This window comes from Podarcis vaucheri (genome assembly GCF_965113315.1).
Source record: "Podarcis vaucheri genome assembly, chromosome: 6".
NCBI classification, from domain to species: Eukaryota; Metazoa; Chordata; class Lepidosauria; order Squamata; family Lacertidae; genus Podarcis; species Podarcis vaucheri.
In genome coordinates this window covers 52,138,110-52,164,520 of record NC_138764.1, presented here as the reverse complement: position 1 = coordinate 52,164,520, position 26,411 = coordinate 52,138,110, and the positions used below count along the sequence as shown (strand labels likewise).

The 26,411-nt window shown below is 42.6% G+C and overlaps 1 protein-coding gene and 1 long non-coding RNA gene across 4 annotated transcripts in view; one reads left to right on the top strand and one right to left on the bottom strand.

Annotated features, from left to right (window-relative positions):
- Positions 1–26,411, top strand: part of LOC309534574 — a 73,930-nt gene that overhangs the window by 12,292 nt on the left and 35,227 nt on the right. The window contains exon 3 of one of the 3 annotated variants that reach the window (XR_014220791.1): positions 6,046–6,128. The exons of the other annotated variants lie outside the window; for them this stretch is intronic. This is a non-coding gene — a long non-coding RNA (uncharacterized lncRNA). Of the gene's footprint in view, positions 1–6,045; positions 6,129–26,411 lie in introns of those variants that run through there. 3 annotated transcript variants of the gene reach the window in all.
- Positions 14,094–26,411, bottom strand: part of LOC309534535 (BEN domain-containing protein 5-like) — a 730,363-nt gene continuing 718,045 nt past the window's right edge. The window contains exons 12-13 of the mRNA XM_082226761.1: positions 20,248–20,344; positions 14,094–15,298 (exon numbers count right to left, since the gene is read on the bottom strand). Coding sequence (XP_082082887.1) covers positions 15,178–15,298; positions 20,248–20,344 — 218 coding nt within the window. The 3' untranslated portion in view covers positions 14,094–15,177. The remainder of the gene's footprint in view (positions 15,299–20,247; positions 20,345–26,411) is intronic.

The following is a 26,411-nucleotide window of genomic DNA, read 5'->3' as shown; positions in this document are numbered from 1 at the left end:
TGCATACATATTCTCAGCAAACCTTGAAATTTTCACAGGCAAGCCAATATTTATTAATCCCAGAAGGCCTGATCCAGAGGCTCCAGCTGGGCAAAATGCTGCAGCTAAGCTGTTGATGGAGACAGACTATTGCCAGCTGATAACTCGGGTGCTCAAAAGCTTCCACTGGCTGCACATATGCTGCTGGGCCAAATTCAAGGCTCTTATATTATTTTACAAGGCCTTTAACAACTTGGGTCCAACTTGGGACTGCCTGTTAGTGGTCCCCCATGGCTTGGATGCAGAGTTTATATCCACCAGTTGCTTGTGTTCAGTGTTGTGGGCCCAGTTTGATGGAACACTTTTCCAGCTGAGGTCAGACGGACCCTCTCCCTGTTGAATTTCCTGGGCCTTTTATTGCAGCAGGTATTTGAACTGATTTTATAGTTTTAACTCATTTTTAGTCTCCTGTACACTGACTATAATTAAGCAGTATGCTAGCTGTTGAAATTAAACCAATAAATAAACTAACTCTTTTTCATTAGAAGTTTCTAAGCAGAGTCTGGACAGTCTTATCAGGGATCCTGTTGCAGTGGGTTCCAAAGGGCTAGTGGCTGTTGCTTAGATTAGGCTAAAACGTTGCTTATACTTTCAGAAACCTCTAAATAAGTCAAGACAGACTCAGAAATCTCTTATGAGTTCCATTTCCCATCACTTGCTATGTGATAGCTGGAGATGACAGGGATCAAAGCTGGGGGTTTTTTGCATGCAGAGTGTGTGCTCTGCCACTGAGCTGTTTCCATCCCTACACTCACTGTACACTTTGCCATTGCCAAAGTGCCTGTACCCGCTTGCTAACTGTCGATGCCATTTTTATTTTATCCATATCAGGCTCTGTTCAGAAGATCAAACCTAAAAATGGTCATAGCAGAAATGAACCATGGTGGTGGCTGGGAGGTCAAGGGGAGGCAGAATCAGAAGGCACTTGCATTGGGTAGCAGGTAAAGGTAAAGAGACCCCTGACCATTAGGACCAGTCGTGACCGACTCCGGGGTTGTGGCGCTTATCTCGCTTTATTGGCCGAGGGAGCTGGCGTACAGCTTCCAGGTCATGTGGCCAGCATGACTAAGCCGCTTCTGGCGAACCAGAGCAGCACACAAATACGCCATTTACCTTCCCGCCGGAGCGGTACCTATTTATCTACTTGCACTTTGATGTGCTTTCGAACTGCTAGGTTGGCAGGAGCTGGGACTGAACAACGGGAGCTCACTCCGTCGCGGGGATTCGAACCGCAGACCTTCTGATTGGCAAGTCCTAGGCTCTGTGGTTTAACCCACAGCGCCACCTGCTTTCCAAATATGTGAAAATGATGATGATTTTATTATTTGCATCCCACCTATCTGTATCCCACTGTGGGCGGCTTCCACCAAATATAAAAGCATGCTAAAACATGGGAAAAACTTTCCTATACAAGACTGCCTTCAGATGCCTTCTAAAAGTTGTATAGTTATCTGTCTCCTTGACATCTGATGGGAGGGCGATCCACAGGGACTCTCAATAAAACAGGCACATGGATACAGGGGAGCACATGCCACTGATCCCGAATCCCAGCATTTTTTCTTTCTTTCTGTATCCTTTCGGGGGGGGGGGGTTGTTATTTGAGCCGGAGAATCTCTGCCGCTTCAAAATCAGCCTCTCAAATTAAAAAGAAGCATGGTTAGAAAATGGATCAGCTGGCTGCATCTATGGTAATGAGCGTAAAACGTATGCAGTCCAGTCACTTTGCTTGTCCTGTATCATATCTTTCAGCAGGCTAATTTTCCAGGCTGAAATGCACAGAGGATTTTGGTTCAGTGGGTTTAACTGAAGCGCAGCTATCTGGAAATGGCAGCGTTATCTACTATAAAGTAATGCCTTTCATTTGATCTCCTATTTTAGGCTAGGCTAGCAAAGTCTTAAATGCCTGGAAAAGTATCTCATCATACGCTGGTCCTCAGGTAGATCATCTAGTCCAAGGCTGCCAAGTCATTTTCCAGCACCAGTTTCTGAGATGACCCGAGATGTTAACAATCTCCCTTCTCGTTGTGCTGCACAACTGCATTTTGTGAACAGGAAATCATTTTCCCCTTCATTTCTTAATTTGAGGAGCAACCTACCTTCCTAGAGTTCCAGTTCTTCTGGGAGTATTTAGAAACACACACACTCCAATTTATACAGCTACCGGTACAGTGGTGCCTCGCAAGACGAAAAGAATCCATTCTGTGATTCTCTTCGTCTAGCGTTTTTTTCGTCTTGCGAAGCAAGCCCATTGATGGATTAGCGCTATTAGCGCTTTTAGCGGCTTTTAGCGGCTTATCTGTTGATTGGATCAGCTGATAAGCGGCTTAGCGGCTTAGAAAAAGGGGGGGGAAGGGGGAAAAACCAGCAGGAACTCGCAAGACATTGTCATCTTACGAAGCAAGCCCATAGGAAATTCGTTTTCCGAATCACCTCCAAAACAGAAAACTCTTTCGTCTAGCGAGTTTTCCGTCTTGCGAGGCATTCGTCTTGCGGGGTACCACTGTATCTTGTTTTCCATTATATACCTTCAAAGTGCTCACAATATGAAATATATTCCATGGGTGAAGAAATAGTAGCCAACATTGGCCTACAGTACAAATTAATTGTGAGGAGGAATTGAATGAGAATTTGAAAATAATAAAGCTTGGCCACTTTGGAGTATTCAAAGTAGTTCACATATATTTAAATATAGGAAAGCACTCTCCTAAGGGTCCCAAGCATTAACTGAGCAGTATTCAGGTTAAGTGCATTTATTAAAATGTTCAACATGCACACTACTGCTTGTCATCCCGAGGTCTTACTCTTGCGTAGGGATGCGGATGGCGCTGTGGTCTAAACCACTGAGCCTCTTGGGCTTGCTGATCAAAAGGTCGGCGGTTCAAAGAAGGGGGATCTCTTTTGGACTGTTTAAACCTGCAGAAGTGAGTTTAAAGCAAAGTAACTTTCCACCATCCTGATCCTGGAGTGGGGTGTCAGGACTGACGTTTTGAAGCTCATTGACCAGAGACAAACGTTTTTGACAGATAGTTAAAGGAAGAGAAACATAGTGATTCCATTGTTTCCTTTCGCACTTTAAAGGAACAAATATTGACAAAATATCTCAAAAAGGATGTTTTGTTGCAAGAACAAATAGAAGTTCTCCCCCTAGAGGGAGACTGTGAAACTGTAACTAATTCCAGGGAGCTTGCAGCTGTCTCAGATTACAATCGTGGGAAAGGACTTGTGACCTTGTGGGACAATGTATCCAGAGGCTCTCCTGTGTGTTCTCTGTAAAACAAGTGCCCTACAGAAACAGTTAAGTGAGAAGATGGATTTGATTACTAATGCGGCCAGAATTTTTGAACAGGTAGTGGGAAACTATGTGGAGCCCACCCAGGAATTAGATCAGGAGTGTGTCCTGACAGAGCAGATGAGAGAAGAGGATGTTGCTGAATCATGGGCGTCAGAGATGGAGGGAGCTGCGGCCTTGCAGGAACAAGAGTTTTGGATTTGACAAATGAACTTGGAAAAAGCCAGATTTGGAAAGATAAAGTTTGGATTGGTTTGGAAATGGGGGGTTGGATAGACCCCCCCTATGCAAGGATGTTTGAACTTTCCGAGTCTGGCAATGGGCCGTGAGATGTTTGGAGCTGTGGGGGCTCTCAATTTTGGAGGGATTCTGAAACATCTTCCTAAATACCACATGGACTATGGAGTCCATGGACTATGGAAAGGGGGCTGATTTGTTGAAAAGGGTCAAAAACATCATCAAGCTGGAGTTCCCACGAGTGAAAGGAGAATATGAAGAAGAGCTGCGGAAGGGACCTGGAAGAGATTTAAGGGCCTCGGATATAAGGTTGCCAGGTTAATGTGCTAGATCGATGGGATAAAAAGGACTGAAAAAACCCGGGACCAGGAGGAAGGGACGCTGGATGAAGATTGGATTGTTTTTATTTCTCTGTTTATTATCAGGATTGTTTTATAAAATTGATGAATGTTAGAAAAAAGTTGGAACGAAATTATTTGGCTCTAGCAAAAATGTTTAAAGAATTAGGCAAGAATATTATGGTTGTGAGAAGTCGGTAAAAATAAGATTTAAGATTTAAGTTTTTAAGGTTTTCTATAAGATAAGATGAAAATAGATTAAGGTAACGTAATGATAGAATACTATGAAATATGGAAAGGATTTGCTGCATAATTAATAACCAGGATACAAAAAAAGGGAGGAGGAGGAGGAGGTCTAAGAAAGAAGGTGATGAGACTTGGGGATTTGAGAATGATGGACTTATTTTTGTTTGTCTGCGGTGTATTTTTGTTTTTTGAATGTGGTTTGTTTTTTCTTTGTTTTTTCTATTTTCTTTTTCTGCTTTGTTTTTTCTTTGTAATTTCAAAAAAATTCAATAAATATCATATTAAAAAAAAAAAGGTCGGCGGTTCGAATCCCCACGACGGGGTGAGCTCCTGTTGCTTGGTCTCAGCTCCTGCCAACCTAGCAGTTCGAAAGCACGCCAGTGCAAGTAGATAAATAGGTACCGCTGTGGCGGGAAGGTAAACGGCATTTTCGTGCACTCTGGTTTCCTTCACGGTGTTCCATTGCACCAGAAGCGGTTTAGTCATTCTGGCCACACAACCTGGAAAGCTGTCTGTGGACAAATACCGGCTCCCTTGGCCTGAAAGCAAGATGAGCGCTGCAACCCCATAGTCACCTTTGACTGGACTTAACCATTCAGGGTTCCTTTACCTTTTACCTTACTCTTGCATCTTCCTTTCCCACCCTTCCTGCCAGTCCCCTGCCCCCCCATCTTTCACAGGAGGGAAATATTGCCTTGGGAAAAGGGTTAACAGGTAAGGGAGAGCAAAAGAGTGGATCAGGCAAGTGGACAAGGCGACATCCTGCATGAAGTGTTGGACACACAATCCCTAAGACTGGGAGAGGGCCTTTTTGGTGGTGGGCCCTGTTTATGGAATGCTTTCCCCAGAGAGGATTGCCCGATGCCTACTCTTGCTATCGTTCTGTGACCAAGTGAAGACCATTAAACATTCTCCATGGCCTTAATTTTAAAACCAAAATATTATTACAGTGGTACCTTGGGATGCGAATGGGATCCATTCCAGAGCCCCGTTCGCATCCTGAACAGAACGTAAGACACGACAGCGCATCTGCGTTTCACTACTTCCGCGCATGCGTGTGATGTTATTTTGGCTGTCTGCACATGCGCGAGCAGCGAAACCCGGAAGTAACACGCTCCATTACTTCTGGGTCACCGCGGAGCGCAACCTGAAAATACTTATCCTGAAGCGTATTTATCCCAAGGTATGACTGTACTTCCAGTTGTTTGGCTTTCTTTCTTATTTATTTATTTATTTATTTATTTATTGCTTTTTTCATTGTGTAAATCACTCTGAGGCTATTTCTATTGAAGGAGAGGTTTTGATAATACCATGTACATCTTCAAACTGGGTGTATTCCTCACTCCTATTCCCAGAAGTAGAAGTGGGGAATTTGGATGGCTCAGCTAATGTGGCAACAGCTTCACTTGCCAACACAGGGTGTCTTCCTTACCTTTTCAGCCTTTACACCTCAATCCAAACCACTCCTGTCACTGCAGTGGAAATGAGGAGCAGGGAGTATTCCCATAGCTCAGGTCCTTTAGCTGTATAGCTGGTCATGCTTGATTATGATCTTCGCACGGTAGGTAGATAGTTTGCATCAGCCTAAAGCTCACTTTGGTTCCTTCCATTTCATTTCCACTAATGGCATCTTGACGTGCACTTTATGGTGTCTTCAGTTCTTTCAAAGATATAGATTTTTGGAGAAACGGCCAGTAAACGTAGTTAGGAAATCCATTGCACTCTTGCAATATCATTAATCAAACATACATCATCACTCCCCACAGCCCTTCAGGGTGTGACCTTTGTCCAGTTCCTTACCCCCACACCCTCTACAGGCATTAAATAAATCAGTCCGAGCACAAAGTCAGTCAGCTTCTGATCCTGATATTACTTTAGCTGATTTGTTTCCACCAGGTGTCCCTAAATGGTTAACATCTGCGGTTTCCAGAGAGAGAAACGTGATGAACACAGCAAGAGGGTAAGAGCTGATTAAAATTCATCCTGCTATATCATCCATAAATAAGAAATAAAGATGAGAAGAAAGAAAGAGACATGTCTGTGATTAATCAATCTTAAAATGGTCACTGCCTGCTTCCTGCTTTTCATACAAATGCAGCTCACATACAGACCCCCAAAGAGTGGCAAGCATATTGCTTTTATTAGCCAGAAATATGAAATTCAACAAATATCAGGTATTTTATTCAGATGCACACTCAAACAGTATTATAAATCACAACATCATCAAACTATGCGAAGTCAAGTATTAACGATCTGGGTCTCCATTCAGCTGCTGATAGTATTGACATGTTAGGGAAAGCTGAAAGTCTTCATTGATTAGTCCATGTGATTAACCAGTTGATTAATCACAAATTCAAGGAGCCTTTTCAATGAGAGCTATCCCCAGGGGTTGCAGTGCTGATAGCATCGTGATGAATCTGTGATCTCTTGAATTAAGCCATGTGTTTTGATGATGTTCTAAACAAGGAGCTGCCAGGGTTATTTAAGTAAAGGTAAACTAATCTACGCTAAGAGGATCCTGTTCTGCTATCAGTTACACATAGCCCCATGTTGAAATGGTGGGCAGGGTTGCAAATAAGAGATGCTGTAATCTTGATTGTGCAGTCAATTTGCCCAATTAAAAAGATAAAATGCAAAAGAGTGAACTGATTTGAAAGATCATCAGTTTATTGCACAGTGTTGCAATGTTCAACCCAGTGAATTAGAATGAGAAAATTCTACAAATCCTAGAATAATAGAATTGCACAGTTGGAGTCTGCCCCAAGGGTCATCTAGCCAAGCCCCCTGCAAAGCAGGAATCTCAACTGGATCATACACGACAGATGGCCCTCCAACCTCTGCTTAAGAACTTCCAAGGTAGGAGAATCCACAGCCTCCCAAGGGAATCTGTTCCACTGACTAACACCTCTTACTGTCAGAAAGTTCTTCTTGATGTCTAGTCAGAATCTCCTTTCTTGTAACTTGAACCTATCCAAGTTTGCTTCATCTTCCATGTGGCAGCCCTTTAGGGATTTGAAGATGGCTACCATATCTCTTCTCAGTCTCCTCTTTACCAGGCTAAACATACCCAGCTTCCTCAACTGCTCCCCATAAGGCTTGGTTTCCAGACCCCTGATCATCTTGATTGTCCTCCTCTGCACATGGTTCCAGCTTGTCTATATCCTTCTTAAATTGCGGTGCCCAGAACTGGACACAGTATTGCAGGTGTGGTCTGACCAAGGCAGAATAGAGTGGGACTGTTACTTCCCTTGATCTAGATACTTTTCTTCTATTGATACAGCCTAGAATAGCATTAGCTGTTTTTGCTGTTGCATCACACTGTTGACTCATGTTAAGCTTGTGGTCTACTGAGACCCCACGTCCTTTTCACATGTACTACTGGCAAGCCAAGTGTCCCCCATCTTATATTTATGCAGCTGATTCTCCCTGCCTAAGTATCTTCCATGCTCCAGGTCATGGATCTCGTCACAAGTGCACATCCTTTACATATAATGCTACTACTCCTCCCTTCCTGTTTGATCTGTATCTTTTGAGCAGCTTATACCTCTCAATTTCTAGATTCCAGTCATGGATCTCATCCCACCAGGTTTCAGTAATGCCTAGGTTAGTTGATCAAAAGAGGAAAATGAAACCTAGCTTCCAGATATCTGTGTCCCTAGCTGTCTGCCTATGATTTTTTTGATTCCTGGTTCTTGTCCTACTGTTGCCCCTGGTCAAACCAAAAACCCAAACTAAAAACCCAACACTCACCCACAGCATCTGTTTATAACACAAATCTTCCAAACTGCCTTCAACTCTGAGAAAAATATAACCAGACTGGATTCCATTTAATCATCTTCATCATCCATATTCATCATAGAAGGAATGGGTGTCTTTCATATTTTAAGGTAACCAAAACTCCCTGTGACATCTGAACTGGGGAGACTGGCTTCTTTGAACTATGGTTTGAGAATCAAGTCAGGTCCTGAAAACATGGTTTAATCCTGGCTTGTTCTCATTAATGAACAGTAGATTTGCAGCAGCTTGCTCACATAGTAGAAAGCCATAGTTTCCCATTACATGTGGAGCGAGCGAGTGAGAGAAAACGATCTCTGAACAATGTTGTGTTTGCACTATCTCCAGGTAAGGCAGCAGGCATGCTTTTTTATTTCTGAACTTGCAGCTGTATATATATTGTTTCTTTTTAGGTTATAGCAGTTCACAGTGGTTTCCAGCAGATGAACTATTCAATTACTTCAGGGCTTTTCCATTTGTAATAGTATGGAGCAGTGATAGCCAGAAGACTTCACCTGTCTTTTAGAGATAGCCAGACTGGCAATTTGAAACTGTTCATTTTATCCACACCAGTAAATTTCATAAAATGGTTATAGAAAGATTCCTTTTCTGTCTGCAGAACCTTCTCCCGGGAATTCCATATACAATATTGTCGGAGCCGTAATGGACACAACCTGAGATTGCATTAATGTTCCCCTAGCAAAAGAGTCAACTCATTTTGTGTTTCTGTAACAGGTTTGCAGCTTGGCGGTAAAGGTGCTTGATGGTGTGATAGGACAAAAAGAATAATTTTAAATGAAGGCCACCCCACCCTGTCACTGAAAAGTGCCTAATTCCACCATCACAGAGAGTCCAATTCAAGCTAAGATATCTGTGCTTGGGGGTTATGGTAGGATTTTTTTGTCAGAAGAGCAGAATGCGCAGAAAACAAAGTAATTTTATTCTTTTTTTAAAAAAAATATGGTGAAAGGTCATCTTTAGTGGTTCACCTTTGGGTCACATACTGTTTGCTTAACCCCTTCATCAATAATAACACCAGTGGAACAATCGAGTTGTAAAATTAAGAGGGACCTCAGATGCTTATTGATTTACCCCCTGTACTGTTCCTAAAATGTCTCTTGCTTTTTCTTAGAAACTCTTTATTGGTGAAGATTCCACACCCTTGTTAGGTACCTCATTTTACTGCCCATATATAGCCCCTAACACTCTGCCTTTTGTTCTCCTATGTAGCAGCTAGGTTGGGTGGGGTGGGGTGAGGAAAGGCCCACCCATTAGTTCTATGGCACAGAGCAACCTATTTGGTTACGCAAAATCCAGGTCCTTAGCTAGCCAGCCAAAGCCATTACCTTGACAAAGGAACTGATTTGGCAAAGTTCCTTTTGTATATTTTACGCTCACAGATAGAGGATTGCAGGCTTAGAAAGGGGAACCAGGGTTCCATCCAGATTAACCCCACCCACAAATCATAACAGTAACTAAGAGAAAATGTGTATTTCTGTACCACCATCTCACAAAATATCAGAGCAGTATAAAACATAACTAAAAACAATATAAATAATCATTAAGGTAAAGGTAAAGGGACCCCTGACCATTAGTTCCAGTCGTGGCCGACTCTGGGGTTGCAGTGCTCATCTCGCTTTATTGGCCGAGGGAGCCGGCGTACAGTTTCCGTGTCATGTGGCCAGCATGACTAAGCCGCTTCTGGCGAACCAGAGCAGCGCACGAAAACACCATTTACCTTCCCGTCAGAGCGGTACCTATTTATCTACTTGCATTTTGACGTGCTTTCGAACTGCTAGGTTGGCAGGAGCAGGGACCGAGCAACGGGAGCTCACCCCATCACGGGGATTTGAACTGCCAACCTTCTGATTGGCAAGTCCTAGGCTCTGTGGTTTAACCCACAGCGCCACCCAGGTCCCTTTTAAATAATCATTAAAGCAAGTTGCTAATTTAAAAGCTGTCAAGGCCTGTTGGCATGAAAAAGTGTTCAAGAGATACCTGAAAGTCAAAAGCGAGTGTGTTTGCAGAATCTCTTCTGGAACAGCTTTCCACAGCATGGGAACTAAATGTCCAACTTCTAGTGGTGGCCAGTCAGTCCTTTGTAACACAGTGCCACACATGTACATGTCAGAACACCTTAATCAGCTTTCCTTTTTTGTGAGCTCTTTCACCAGCAAGCATGGGAGAAGTACCACCAGGAAGCCAAAAGAGATGGATGGAAGAATACTGATTTTGAGGGACTTGTGATCTTCCACCTGGAAATGCCCCGTTTAAATAAGAAGCTAGTCCACACTGCAAATTAATGCCAGTTGGTAGACAGCCAAGTTCCTTTTTGCATATTTGGACAGTTTTGCTATGAGTGATCTGCAGTCTTCACTGCAAATGGTGACCTGCTTTAACAACCAAGAAACAGACTGTGATAAAGCTAAGAAGTTGTGCGATAGCATGACTGAAGGCACAGGATACAAGGGAGAAATGGGAATGAGGGAAGAGTGCAGAGGAGAGCAGGGGCAGAAGTGAGGACCCAAAGGTACTCAGAGCAAGAAGAGCCGAGGGACTTCAGAAAGAAAGGAGGGAGCAATTGATCGGAAAGGGAATTTGAGCTAAGCAACCCCCTCAACTACAGCCCTGCTTTGAAGCTACATTTCCATAAAATTTCCCACCATATGGCCTGTATTACACTTAAATACAGTTGTTTTCACATGCACATAGTGTTACTATTTCTGACAGTGAATTTCAAGTTCTAGTGGCATATGCTGGGAAACAACTCAATACATGCATCAAGGAAAAATGAAATAATGGGCTTACCTACGTTGCCTGTATAGAGTTGAAACTTCCTGCAGAGCTTGTCGATCAGAAGATGCAAAAGGAACTGCATACTCGTTCAGGAAATCATGCTTTTGCCTATATTGCAGTTGTTGACAGTCCAGGGATCTGCTTTCGTTGCAAGGTGACCCATGAATTCATTCAGTAATGAGGGAAAGTAGTCCTGCACATGTTCAGAGACTCTTTTTTTTTTTTTTTTTTTTTTTGCTTCACAACACATGTTCAGCAGTAGTACTGAAAACTAATTCCAGGACTCAGAGCTGTTGTCTGAAATTAAATCTAGCAGCTCTGTCTATATCCGGAGGCACTTTGAAAGTTTGGATAGGCGTCATGGCATTCTACTACAAACAGGAAGTTCTTTCCAGGGCCAAGGTTTGGTTCAAATTGAGTCCTGAGTTTACCAGTGCTATCGACCCCTATGGAATTTAACAAATTATGCTGCTATATAGCATAACCTTGCTTATTTTGCATCACGTACAGTGGTACCTCAGGTTAAGTACTTAATTCGTTCCGGAGGTCCGTACTTAACCTGAAACTGTTCTTAACCTGAAGCACCACTTTAGCTAATGGGGCTTCCTGCTGCCGCCGTACCGCCGGAGCCCGATTTCTGTTCTCATCCTGAAGCAAAGTTCTTAACCTGAAGCACTATTTCTGGGTTGGTGGAGTCTGTAACCTGAAGCGTATGTAACCTTGAAGCGTATGTAACCCGATGTACCACTGTATTTTGAATGGACTATTTGGGCTTTGTTGGAAGTTCAGCATTTTTTGCCATTACTGTTACCAAAAAAAAAAAAAGTTTAGGTCTCTGAACATGGACAAAAGTCTGGAGCAAACAGCACAGAGCCATGGTAAAGAACTGTGCATATAGAGGCCATTCTCTCTAAGCAATGAATTTCCTGTCCTACGCTTCTTTTACTTTTCCAGTAGATACTATATGGTCACCTGCAACTTTTAACACTGATGAGGACTAGAAACAATTTTTGAAAAAATAATAATAATGAAAGCCAACTTTCCATATTTCTCAGGAATCCACACTTGGAGCAAGAAGCAGATTCTGTATAGTATATTTTCAAGGCAAAATTTTAATAGAAACATTTGCGAAGAGGACTGCAAAAACAGTTGGGGGAAGGAAATGAAGTTCTGTGGAATGGAGATGTAGTACAGTAGTTCCCACAGATCTCAATCTGTGCTGTTCCCTTGATGTAAAGAAGAAGTTAGAAGAGGTGGAAGCATTTCAATTGATTGAAAGAAGAATTTTGAAGGCGTGAAGGAGAAGAAAACTGAAAAATGGCACCCAGCCTGTAATGAGGAGGGATGGTGGTTACACACAAACAAGTTAGGGTAGAAGATACAAGGGAAGAAGAAAAAATACAATTTTATTTATTTAAAGCCTTTTTATACTGCTCTTGCACACCAAGAGTCTCCCAAAGTGGCTTGCAAGACTCAGATTCTACCTCAGGTTCATAATCTAAAAGACACAATGCTGAAAGAGAAGAGCTGGCTCAGAGGCCCTGAGGTACTACCGTATTTTTCGCTCTATAACACGCACCTGACCATAACACGCACATCGTTTTTAGAGGAGGAAAACAAGGGAAAAAATATTCTGAATGAAACAGTGGACGTATCATTTTTGTGCTTCATGCTGTGGCCACAGACATGTGATCTGATGGTGAATTTGGGGTGACCCAATGCAAAAATCCTGAGAATCCCTGTGGATCCATGCTTTGTAACCACGTTTTTGCACCATTGCAGCCCCAGGCAACAGTGGGTGCGTGATTTTTTTTTGGGGGGCAGGCTGTAGCCATGGACATGCTATGTGCTCTGATGGGGAATTTTGGCTGACCCAATGCAAAGATCCTGAGGATCCATGTGGATCCATGCTTTGTAACCATGTTTTTGCACCATTGCAGCCCCAGGCAACAGTGGGTGCGTGATTTTTTTGGGGGGGGCAGGCTGTAGCCATGGACATGCTGTGTGCTCTGATGGTGAATTTGGGGTGACCCAATGCAAAGATCCTGAGGATCCATGTGGATCCATGCTTTGTAACCACATTTTAAGTGGGGAGGGAAGGAAAAACACAGAAGGCTAAGAATGCAGGAGAGGGCTATAACGTGAGGAAAGGAAGGCAAAAGTTCCCCCCCACCCACCCACACAAGCCAGCCAGCGTGTGCTCTCTCTCTCTCTCTCTCCCTCTTTAAATGGAAGAAAGCATATTTGAATGCTGTGTGTCTCCAAAAACAAAAAGCAGGAAGTCAAATCAGAATTTTAAGCCGAACCTGTAATCTCTCTTCCCTTCACAAACATTGTTCCTCCGGAGCAGGGAGAGGATAGAAGGACGGACGCTCTGCTTTCCCCTCTACTTGCCTGGAGGGGAGGGGCTTTGTTCCGTTTGAGCAAACACAGTAACGAAACAGAGAGGGCGGGCAGTAAGACCCTGAGGCAGAATGCAGGAAAGCTGCCACTTCCTCTCTTCAGGCTTCCCTTCTCCCTGAAGCGCGGTTTGATTTTTGCCTCATTTTTCGGCTCCAGGGACCACACATTCGCTGCATAACACGCACAGACATTTCCCCTTCCTTTTTAGGAGAAAAAATCTGCGTGTTATAGAGCGAAAAATACGGTAGTCCTCTTACTAGCCTGTAGGAATGACTGCAAATGACAATTGAGGGAAGAGCCTGATGAAGCTGGTTTTTCAACAGAGCAGACATAGCTATGCTGAATTAAAGCTGGCATTAAGTGATTCAAAATATATTAAGACAGAATAGCAAAGGTGGGTTAATGAAACAGATAAGAAGACATTACACAACATGGCTTCTGTGTACAATTTAGCTGAGGTTATGGTGTGGGGTCTGACCTATAATCAGACCCTTAGGATCCCTTTCCCCCATATGAACCAACCTGGACCTTGAGATCAACATCTGAGGCCCTTCTCTGTGTGTCCACCTCCCAAGGAGACTCACCTGGCATCGACGGTGTTGTCCTCCTGGCACCTGGGAAACCCAGTTTTATTTTCTTGGGCATTTGGACAGCCCCGATGGTTTGGCCATTTCTTCTGGTGTTCATCCTTATATTATTTATTTAATTATTTTATGCTGCCGGGTGATTTTTTGGGTGAACACTTTTAGCATATTTGGTTTTAGTGGATTTTTTATTATATATTATGGATATTCTCTGTAAATTATTTCGGGACTGCTTTCGTGTGAAGCCATACATACATTGAATAAATCTCATCCAACCAAGTGAAAAGCAGCAGCAGTAAAGCTCTTATTTGCCTTTGGTAACTAAGTGAGCCTGCCAATCAGTGAAGAAACATGAGCATGGACCAAAATAAAAACTAAAAGCAACAGTTGCATTTAACTCTTTATTAAGTGCTCCAAGAGCAAGTGACCAGATTTCACCTGGTCTTGAGTATAACATAGTACAGATTTCCTCAACCTGGTGCCTTCCAAATGCTTTGTCCTGCAACTCCCATCAGCTTGAGGCAGTACAATCGTTTTAATCGAAAGCATTTGGAGGGTACCAAATTGAAGACTGACATGACATAGCATAACTTAAGTAACATAACATAACAAACTCCATTCAGAAAGCAGCAGCAAACTTTGCAAGTATTTTGATTCCATCAACATGTTGAATGGACACACACATATCAACCAACTTTGAAAAAATTCAAATGAAACCTTACAAAACTCAAACACAGTATCAGTAGTTTCACGCGCAAGGCTCCCTCTGCCTGCTTTTTAATCCATACTGGTAAGAGGTCATTTTGATTATCAAGCTTTCTTTGCGAGTCATTACTTTGCATATATTCTAGAGGAGCCAAGAGTAGATACATTGGCATTCAGTAGAAGTATTACAGGAGTTTCCCTTTTCCTACAAGGATTTCTCTTTCCCCTTTCCCCCCTGAAAATTCTGCACCTGATTCCTCAATCTTTTCTGGAGGTTTCAGGGATGCTCCAGAGCAGATTGGTGCTGGTACTGAAAGGAACAGGAAAGGAGGGGGGGTTTCATTTACTCCTGTCCACACAAACTTGGATATCACCCACTCTTTAGATATTAAAGATGACACATCACAGTGTCCTAGGGAATATTGCCAGGACCTGTATCCATGTGAATTAACCCCTTTAACACTTGCAAATGATATATGTCTTACGCAATAAATGTAGAAATTATCCAGCATTGTGGAAAGCTTTCTTCGGTTTGCTCAGTGTTTTGAAGCTCTTAACATGGCAGGAAGTAATTTGTTGGTTTGCTTTTGAGGGAAAAGGCTTGCGATTAATCAACCAATAACAAAATCAACAGTAGCATTTGCAAGTAAAGTAGCATCTCTCCCCCCCCCCTTTCAAAAATGATTGGCTGGAAAGAGAAAGGGAAGCAATTTTGAATCGAGTTTTGTTGTCCCAGCTTCTCTGAAGGGTTTATCGTTTTAGTGCTTTATGATGAGTGCGTGGGTTCCTTAAGAGTTGCCTGAGTTCTCTTCTCGGTCTTAGTGGAAGGTTGGTTATTCCCTTGAGCCCGATGGTAGGAACATCTATTGGAAGATGCTTTTTCCTTCCTGCCAACAAATGAAGACAACAAGATATACTGGTAAAATACATTCCAGTGTTGACAGTGCTGCATATGTGGAATAATCCTATGAAAATACTTGGGAAGAATCTCAGAGCCCAATTGTTTGCTGCCAGGAAAATCCCAAAGAAAGATATAATTTGTTTAAAAAGCTCAAAATGAGCCCTATTCAGGCACTGAACAAACACAGAGAGAAAGCTATTCTAGCCATACAATTTATTCCTTCTGTCTCTTGTTACAGGGATAGCACTCAGTTTTCTTTTAACAAGACAGCACAACACAGCACAACACAGAAGACTTGCGGTGTCTTTGTAATACTTGTCTTATTTGCAAATGGAATACCACAGCAAGCTAGAAGCAAATCAACACCCGTAAAGGATGCACCTAGTCTGCTAACCCTGTCTTAGATTCCCAAAGGGCAGCTTTAACTTCTGTAATATTGCAAATGAAATCCTCTCAGTTTATATTGATTCCATCCTGAAGAGGGGCAGGGAACGGCCTTCCAGGCCTCTATATTTAGAATCTGAGACTCTCTCCAGACCACACCCCTCATTGGGCTTGTACCAATATTTTGTACCAGTTTCTTTGCTTGCCACAGTAAGAACTTAAAGTGATATGATTAGTGAGGTGATACTTCTTGGTAGCACCATAAGCCTTATGGCTTAAGATAAACACATGAAGCACACTTCCTAAAAGGTTGCTCCTTCATTATGTATGATCTCGCAGCATCAGATAACATAGGCATGCAGAGTACGAAAGAAGAGGGGGAAACACAGTGACTTATTTAAAATCAAGTTGATGGGTGGGTGGAAATTTTCTTGGGGACGATATCAGAACATGTGGGTTATCCCTGCTAAACTGAAACACCTGGGACTTTAACTGTGTGGTGCAAAGCAGAGATTTCATTGCCTGTCAGCCAACGATTCTTCATCTCAAAGAGGGAGCAGGATAAGGCATTGTCATTACATAGAGGGTCGGAACAGTTCCTGGTGCTCCTCCTACTGAGATGAAGAGGTTAACTGCCCAACTTTTCCTTCTCTTGTGCTTCTGCCGAAAGGCACAGCCTCAATTTGTGTGTTTGCTGCATCTGCATCCATGCAGCCTGTGCGCAAAATATGGGGCTGCATTGTTCCAGACGGCATTTTGATTTCTAAAGCCCTTGACAGGGTAATTGTTGTAATAGGGTATTTTGGTGAGCCCTCTGCTTGAGGCTGTCCAAGCAATGCAAATCTCTCTGATTTCTGTAAATGGATCCCTTTCACTGAGCCCACGCAAATGTGTCACAGTTTAAAACTGAAAGGGTTTTATTTTTCTGCCTCCAGCAGCAGCTACAAGCATTGAGATCTGCAATTAAAATGTGCAGACGCATGTAGGAGTAAAACTGACAGATTATAATTATCAATAGACAAGGGGGGAAACAAAAATTAATTTCTGAGGCAAAACATATAATTTGCCTTTAAACGGTAATAGCTATTCCATTCCTCATGCAATTTACTGCTCGACAAAATCAGACTTAAGTTGTTTGGGATTCCAGCATCTCTCCCCTGCCCCAAATTACATTGACCTATGGGAGTGTGATGTGGGCTTTCACGTGGATGTCAGTGGACAGTATATGAAAATGCAAAGATAGCAGATAGCAGAGGCTATGGGTGCAAGCCAACTGGTGGTCCTAGTAGTGTTGTAACTGGAGAATCTGCTAATGGGGGTGAAGGGAAAGTATTACCTCTCCCCCCTGCAGCCCCAAAGGTTTCTGATAATCTGTTCTCGAGGGGTGGGATAACGCAATGCAAGAGAGCATCTCAGTTAGCAACACTTGCTTTGAATAGGGTGGGGGGACAGTGCCATGTGTGTGAGGCAGTTTCCTATAGGCTTGGGGTGTGTGTGTGTGTGTTAGATCAAGTGGAACTGCTTTTCTCACCGTTCTGAATGGCACGGGCCTCACTCCTGCAAGAGAAGTGCAATTGCTGTCAAATGTAATTTTAAAAAATGCAATGCAAATTTTATAAATGTAGTAGAGGGATAGAGGGATAACCTTTCAACAGAGGAAATGCTTAGGAACAAAGAATGGTAATGGACCTGAGGATAGCTCTGTTGGTAATGTGAGGGTGCAGTGCATATCTTACAATGAACAGATTTTTTAAAAATCCCCGAAATGATACAGCATTGCTCTTGATGGAGAGGCAATCTTGCCCTTCTTTGTTTTTAAAAGCCTGCATGAGAACTTGTGTGATAAATCAAGTCAGCACTCACTCACTGTTATAAACTGTAGCGATGGAGATGGGTCACAGGATTGTGCCTAATCCTCAGTGATATCACAGATACTGTATTGTTAAAAAGGCACTCATGATGGTCTTAGAGGAATGCACAGATGTCTTTCACAGGACATGGCACTTGTGATTTGGGGAATGGGTTTCAGATCCAGGTTATGGAATCTGAAGGAAGGTTCCCCCAAAGCCCAAATACTTCCCTTGATCTCACACGCTGGTATCACTTCGTATTGACTAGGGGCAAAATGACAAAATGACGACACTCAAGCAATAGACTTTCCCCTTTCTACCTCACACAAATAGCTTCTTTAAAAAAATATGTGTGGCATCTTATGCTGCTGAAATGTAAACCTTAATACTCGAGTCACTTCCTTATCATCAGAAGTAGAAGAATGTGTATTTTATGAAAATACTCTCAGTCTGTGATGACATTTAATTAAATTGGATTTACTAAATGGTTCAGAAAGCCTGTTTTCCAATTAACTGAAGCGTTTCACAGGCAGGCTATTTCTCTACCTGCTGTGGTGTCTTAACAGCACAGGCATGGTGCTCAGGCTCAAAGATTTACCAAGAAGAAGAAGAGTTTGGATTTGATATCCCGCCTTTCACTCCCCTTCAGGAGTCTCAAAGCGGCTAACATTCTCCTTTCCCTTCCTCCCCCACAACAAACACTCTGTGAGGTGAGTGGGGCTGAGAGACTTCACAGAAGTGTGACTGGCCCAAGGTCACCCAGCAGCTGCATGTGGAGGAGCGGAGACGCGAACCCGGTTTCCCAGATTACGTGACTACCGCTCTTAACCACTACACCACACTGGCTCTCAAGGCCAGGTCCTTCTCGCAGCACTGTGCCAGAAGCTAAAATAGAAAGAGGGACATGCTCTGATCTTATCTTGCCGATTCTAGTGTAAGAAATACAGCTGATATAATCACGGAAAGATTTCAGAATTATCTGTTTACAGGCGAAATATGATTTGCTCAGTATTTCTGTAGTCGCTGACTGTATATGGATGGACTATGAGCTGCATGCAATACAAACACATCAGAGATTGTGTAGCTGAGAGAAGTGTATTTTGTTTTGTCAAATTCTGCTGCTTCACAATGCATCTGTGATCACTCTTGGCTGCGAGGTGGGGCAAGGTAAAAGGTGCAGAGGTGTCGCAGCCCGAGTGCAGGTTCAGTGAAAGAAACGATAGCAGCATCGTGAAAATGCACAAAAGCTGGAGATTCAATAATCCACCCCCCATTCTCACACTCTGGTGGTTTTGTTTCATCAGTCTCAATAATCACCTCATTCCATTCCATATGAGTTTGTCTGTGAATCCCTCTCAATGGTGGAGCCCCTTCTGTCTTCAGAGTTGTGGTGAGGGTGCACAAGAGACAAGATCTTTTTATATGGTGCCTAGACTGTGGAACAGTGCCCCAAGAGTGGTATTCCTGCCCCATCACAGCCCTCTTTTAGGTAGGCAGTCAAGCTTACAACATTCCAGAAAATTTGTAAGGAATTGTGACCTTATCTCACTGTTTCTGTCTGTTGCAGTTTTTTTCTTGGAAGATATGTTTTTGTACTGTTTTATAGTTTTATGGCAAGCTTCCTCGGATATCAGCTTACAGAAAAGAAGGGCATAAATTGTAGCAGCAAAGAAACACTTATTATTTATTTGTATGTTTATATTTTGCATTTCTTCCGTCATTGAGCTCATGGTGGCATAGGTGGGGTTTCCAGACCCAGATCTACTTATTTCAAGTGAGATACCTTCATTATTATTTGTCTACATGCCTTCAGGGGTGGAGAACTTGTGGCACTCCATATGTTGCTAGAGAACATCATCCCTGACCATGCGTGAAAAAGGACCAAGCTGGCTGAGTTCCAATTGCAGCTCTTGGGCTACAGGTTGCCCACCCCTGGCCTACCACTTCCCAATCATTAGTACTTGTGTGAGAGCATAGCCTTCACCCTCTCAATTATGTCATTTAAATACACATACTAGGCTTGCCGATCAGAAGGTCGGCGGTTCGAATCCCCGTGATGGGGTGAGCTCCCGTTGCTCGGTCCCTGCTCCTGCCATCCTAGCAGTTCGAAAGCACGTCAAAGTGCAAGTAGATAAATAGGTACTGCTTCGGCGGGAAGGTAAACGGCATTTCCGTGCGCTGCTCTGGTTTGCCAGAAGCAGCTTAGTCATGGGGGCCACATGACGCGGAAACTGTACGCCGGCTCCCTCGGCCAATAAAGCGAGATGAGCACCGCAACCCCAGAGTCGGCCACGACTGGAACTAATGGTCAGGGGTCCCTTTACCTTTTACTGAACTCAGAAAGCTTGGGAAAGTAATTTGTTATTAGGGAGGCAGGTAGCTAAGCAAGTGCATGTATCCCTGGAGGTTTTTAAGGAGCTCTTCCTGAAGAAGCTGTTACCCAGGGAGTAAAACTGAGTTTTTAATAATACTAGCAACATTTTTTAAAAAAAAATTGTGGAAAGCAAGCTCATCAACGATTCCATCACACACACACACCATTGTATCACTGCCATTCAGGAACATAGATACCACATTCTGGAGATTTAATGCTAAATCAGGATGGCTTTGCTAGGTACACAACTGACCACGTTTACCGTAATTACATTAAAAAAGGTAAAGAATTCTTTTTCAAAAAAGCCAGATGCATTTTGAAACCTACCATGTACTTGAGATTGGTGCCAGTGGCCTCTCTGTGATGCTGTTTAGCCTGTAGTAATCCAAAAAGGTTCTGGCCACATTCCTTCCTAGTTTCATATCTGAGTGTCTAATTAAGGAGAATTGCTTAAAAGAGTTTTTTAAAATCCAAACCAGCTGCAAACGTAAATTACAGTGATATGATGCATAAGTAAATTTGAGATTAATACTCCAATAGATCTGGCCTTAATATTTATTAACAGGTTTACAAGTGTCATAATTGGGTATCACTTTTGTTCAAACTAAATAATATGTTGCTAAAATTGTAACGTATGCTCCCACTTGGATTACCTCATGCACATTCATGTGACTTGGCTACTCTGAAGAGGATTCTCAACTTCTGAAAGGGAATGTTACGTACAGCTTGATTATGTATCACCTTTACATAACCTACTGAACCAAACACCCTGTCCCTCCAGCAAACACCAATGATTGTCCATGATTTTGTATGCGCTTCCATTTTGTGCACACATACATTATATTATTAGCTTTTCGTCCATTCTGAAACTTAAATCTATTTGTGTCTTGTACAAATGCAGTTATCAGTAATTACCTGATGCAATTTCCAGTAGTGGGAAATTCCAGAAGTATAACATTTCAGGGTTTCCAGGCATCTTATGTAAAGATGCCAACTTCTAAATGAAGCATTTGTTATTACCCGCCTACTCACATTAGGGATATCAAAACAAATGAATTTAAGATGCAGAGTTCACACTCTGTGGGGGGAAATATCTCTGCTCATTATTTTTTCTTCAAATGGAGAAGATGACTAATGTGAAATCATGTAAAGTCTTAGCTCTGTGGCTGAAAGCTGGAAGTATTATACAGAGAAACTAATCCAAGAGGTTTGTAAATGAGCTACAGTCTAATTGTAGAAATGACCCTGAAGCCTATGCAGGATTATTATTCAACTGGGGCAAAGGGAGACAAAGTAGCAGAAATACCTATATATATATATATATATATATATATATATATATATATATATATTCAGAATCAACTTTTATTAGCAAGAATGTGCCAGGTTTCACCTTGAATCAAGGTGGGTAAACCTGAGTCTGGATTGTACCACTTCTGACTGTAGGTGGGGGAATCACATCATGGAAATCTGGAAGAACAAGACTTCACACTCTTGAAAATAACTGAGCTTTCATTTAAAACAAGGACACTAATCACTTCAAGTAATGTTTGATGTCAGCTCAGAACCAACCACTGTTTGTCATGAGGGACCTAACCCAGGATCTAGGCAGGAGTAGAGAACCTGTGGCCCTCCAGATGTTGCAAGGCTATAGTTCCATCATCCTTGAACATGCTTGCTGGGGCTGATGGGAAAGTTTTTTAAAAAGAAAGAAAACATTCATGATATCATTCAGAAGGTATTACTATTATTATTACTCTGCTTCTTAATGTAGCACAAGTCTCAGTGACCAAAACCTTTTCTAAAGTCCTGCAGATACACTGTGCAGCACCTGTTTCATTTATTCTTTCTCTGGATTTCAGCTTAACTACATTTGATGTAGGTGCATATGAGAGGTCAATTGTTTCATCTATCATTGGCTCCAAGTGTTTAGTACTTCATAGATCTCCTGCAGAAAGCTGCATTGGTAGTCTGAAAAAGCTTGATCTTGGGATGTTTCTCAGTCACTCTTTGCAGACAATTGCATCTCTCACATGCAAAGGAGATAAAGGCTTTGCACCCTTAGTATTGTAATGATTCTCTTATCTCAACTTCAGATGCGCTCCAGTGTCTCTGTCCTCTAATCAGTTGAGCTGGTAACAAACGAAATAAGGGTGCTGAAAAAGGCGGGCTGGTTCTTAAAATCCACTGTACAGGGACTCTTTGTCCACTATAATTGCAGCAATGTCTTCAACTGGTTCCTTTTTCTTTCTTTTGCTTGACTTTTATTTTCAGTTTTTCCTCTTACACTATCCTGCATTTGCAATCTATAAAATTATGCCACAGGAGAGAGAGATAGAAAAAAAACTTACTTGACCCAATGCAGTGCTTACTTCAATGGAATTAACAATGGCTGCTTCCCTGGATTTCAATTTTCCAAATGTGTTCCCCAGAACATTGGTTCCTGCTGTCATTACCATCCTCGTGATGGCTATTGGATTAGTATTCCTTCCTCTTTTCTGGCCCAAATGACATGGTGAAAGACCTGCTCTTGGAAAAACAGAAGTGGCAGCAGTTTCTCCTCTGCTAGTGGCTACATTTCAATACCTTTGGAAGGAATATAAGAAACCTTGGCCCCCTAGGAAAGGATATCATTTGAAGTTAATGGTGGGTGAAATTTCCTGTAACGCTATCAATTACCCATTTTTACCCATCCCAACTGGTCAGATAAAGGCGCGTAAAACCTTGCTCTTTATTTAAATCCAAGTAAAACACCATATTTCTGATTAGTTTCAGTTTCTTATTATGCAGTATCCTTTCCACTTCTATAGTCCTCTTTGCTGTCATATTGAAACACTTTGGGGAGTCATCCATTGCCAGTTTTCACTCAAGAAGATTTGTTGCTCCTGTTTAGTGTCAGTCTGCTCACAACCATTCCCTGTAATCGCAGCTTCAAGAACTGCACACAGAGCCTTCTTCCAGCAATAAAAACCTCAATTTGGAAACCTGTTAGCGCTATGAGTCTTTAGGGGAGATACTAAGCACTGTAGCTTTAATAGCTCACTGATCATTTAATAATGTTGCCACTGCAGAGACCAGTCGCACTATGATCCATCCTTGCGCTTGTTTTACTTCTTAAAATGTGGGACCATTTTGCTTTCAAGAGTGTGGGTTGACTTCCCACCCCGCGTTTTGCAAAGCAGTGGCAATTATTGGAATTAATAAGACTCCTTTCAAAGCCACAATCTCATTTTAATAAGATCTGTTGTGTCATTTCTATGCCACAGTGAGTGAGGCTTCTGCCGCGATAAGGATTTGACAAGGGCAAAGCCAGTTAGCAGCGCCGTTCAATATTTGATAAGTCCTTTGGGGGTCTCCATCAAACGGATTGGATCTTAACTTTTATGTCTCTTCTAGAGGACAGCACCTCCATCAGCCTGAAATGCTATTGGCTGGGTTATTAGTTATGGAACTCATCCAAGTCTATCCCCCTAAGAGGATTAAGAACTATGACCTTCTAGCCTGGAGGTATCATTTGACAGACCTGTGTGCTTCTTTGTTTTATGCAAGCAGTTAAATTATGAAAAAAGAGGAGGAAGAGGGAGGGAGATGCATACAGAGGAAAAAGCCAACAACAAGATACAGCTCTGCTGAGTATGCCAACTTTGCTAGAAAGTCAGTTTTCCATTACAGAAATTGCGGCATTTATCAAGAAGAGAATTTCCTCTCTTTCATGTAACTATGGCCTAGGAATATATTTTTGTCGGTTTCATTAAGAAGTAGGTCCTTAGGTGTGTGGGTACTGATGTTCAAGACTATGGAAGCTTTTCCTGAGTTGAAACTCTGTCTTGTACATCTCTTTCATCACAGTTACACTAAATGAGCATTATAAATCATTCTCTCCTCTCACACACCCCATCTAGCAAACCAAACAATTCTCCCCACTATCTGGCTGAATATTTTCTCAGCTTCAAAATGCAACCCCCCCCTTTAATGGTCACCTACACTTGGGAATAGGGACGCGGGTGGCGCTGTGGGCTAAAGCCTCAGCGCCTAGGGCTTGCCGATCGAAAGGTCGGCGGTTCGAATCCCCGCGGCGGGGTGCGCTCCCGCTGCTCGGTCCCAGCGCCTGCCCACCTAGCAGTTCGAAAGCACCCCCGGGGGCAAGTAGATAAATAGGTACCGCTTACCAGCAGGAAGGTAAACGGCGTTCCGTGTGCGGCTCTGGCTCGCCAGAGCAGCGTTGTCACGCTGGCCACGTGACCCGGAAGTGTCTTCGGACAGCGCTGGCCCCCGGCCAATAGATGTGAGATGGGCGCACAAACCCCAGAGTCTGTCAAGACTGGCCCGTTCGGGCAGGGGTACCTTTACCTTTACCTTTACCTTACACTTGGGAATGCATGTAGAAAATTAGAATATCAAAGAGAATGGTCCAAGCTAGTCAACTTCCTAATGTGCTAGTTTTCTGTGTACATGGATTTTTAAAAACAGGATAATAGAAATACCAGCATTCAGTTACCATAAGTCTGTTGTAGTGGGTTGCAGGTTGGACACTCCATATGAGATTTTGGGCTGAGTTGCATGCTTAAAAGAATCATGAGAATGTATATATAAATACCTCCCAACATACTTGCATGTAGAAAAGCTGCATGTTGTGAATGAGCTTAGCCTTCTCTGTGTAGTGTTAATTTTCTCTTTGCAAATAGTTGTTTTTAGGGATGGGGGACAAAATTGGTTGAGTTCACATTTGAAGGTGAACCTGCCTACCGTAATTTGCTCTGCCTGAAGCAAAAAGTGAACTGGAGGACAGCTATCCTTTGAAATTTGCACTTCTCTGAATTTTGCAATGCAGCTCTCCAGACAATGTGTACAAAAAATGCATCTATTTGAGTAAAGTGTGCATCAAAATGCATAGATTTGTGAAAACAACATCAATGCATTACATAAATGCTAATGAATTTTCACAATGACCCTTTAAAGAAAGGAAATTTGCAACTGATACGGACAATGACAGAAGCGTCCGGATATAGCTTGTTTATTTTCAATAGTGGACTGTGTTCAAACATGTGGTCCTGCTCCTGTAGTCTGCAGTGGTGCAATCCAAGAAAGACTGTACTTTATTCTTCTTCTCAGCATATACATTAGCAAGCAAAGAAACTCAGCAACATCAAGTGCTTTCTCTCCTTTTTAGAAAAAAGGTGCCAGTACGCACCATGAAGTTGTTATAGGAAGTGACACACTTTTAACATGGGTGGGGGGGTATGAAGGTGCCAGTACTGCGTACCTTTGAGGACCCCCCAGAAAAAGCACTGCCAGCATCAATAGCTCTATATCTATGTGAAAGGAGATACAATTCACTGCCCAGTGATTTAATACAGATTCTTTCTAAAAGAATATAAGCTGTTCCCACAACGTATTTTAAAGCGTTATAAATTGTACTTCAAAAATTATGTTCTTTCAAGATGATGGCACAGACTGCTTTCCAACTACCTGTCTGCAAGCTGAATCAGAAATGAATCCCTTTACAGCACATTCCTATACATACTGTACCTGTTTAGAAGAAAGTCTCATTGAATTTAATATGATTTACTCTCAGTTGTGTGTGTCCACTAAGCGACTAAAATTAGCTACCACAGCCTGGCCAATGGTAATCTGGTCCAACATGTGCAGTGCAAATCACGGAAATGGCACACTTAGGCTTGTATCCAGTGAGGCGTTAAGTAAGCCTCCTGTCAGCGCAAGGATTTCCACTTGCACCATGGGACCCCCCCCCCATTCTGTCTCCTCTCCCCATCCATCCCCTAAATCTGTTATGGGGTTTTCTCCAATGCTCCAGAACAGATATAGAGAGAATGCAGGTCACATGCGGTGGGGGAGGGGGAGCCCTAATGCACATGTGGAAATCCTTGCACTGACAGGATGAGGGACTTGGATATTATCTTAAGCAGAACTCATATTGCACATGCCAGTTTGGGTGTGGCCTCATGCAACCAGACTCTGCTCAGAGAAGAAACAAATACCAACAATCCATGCAAACCAAGGGAAATGTTCAAATGTCTTGCCTGGTACAATGCATCACAAAGAAACGAGAGGAATTACCTTAGTAAACACTACTTGGCACACCAAATTGAAATGGATCAGATTTACTGGAAAAGAGTAAGGAAATCTGATGTCCAAGGACCTGGGCTGAATTAAGTAGAAAGGTTTTTAGTCTTCTCGTTGGATGTTGCATATTGCTGTCATGCAATCACAACAAGGGAAGGGCTCCTATAACTTATCCCGTTTGACCCCCTGCCAAATCAGGATTCCCAGCCTTATACTGTACAATACCTGATTAACAGCCATCCATTCTCTTCTTAGAGACCTTTTGGGAAGGCTGTTCTGCAACTTCCCTGAGGTATTGGCTCTACAGCCCACCTGTTCTTATGTCTAAAGCATTTTCTTCACCCCTAACGTTAAGAGCAGATGAAGTGGCATGGAAGCCAATTTGCTTGCACAGAACCAGCAGGCTC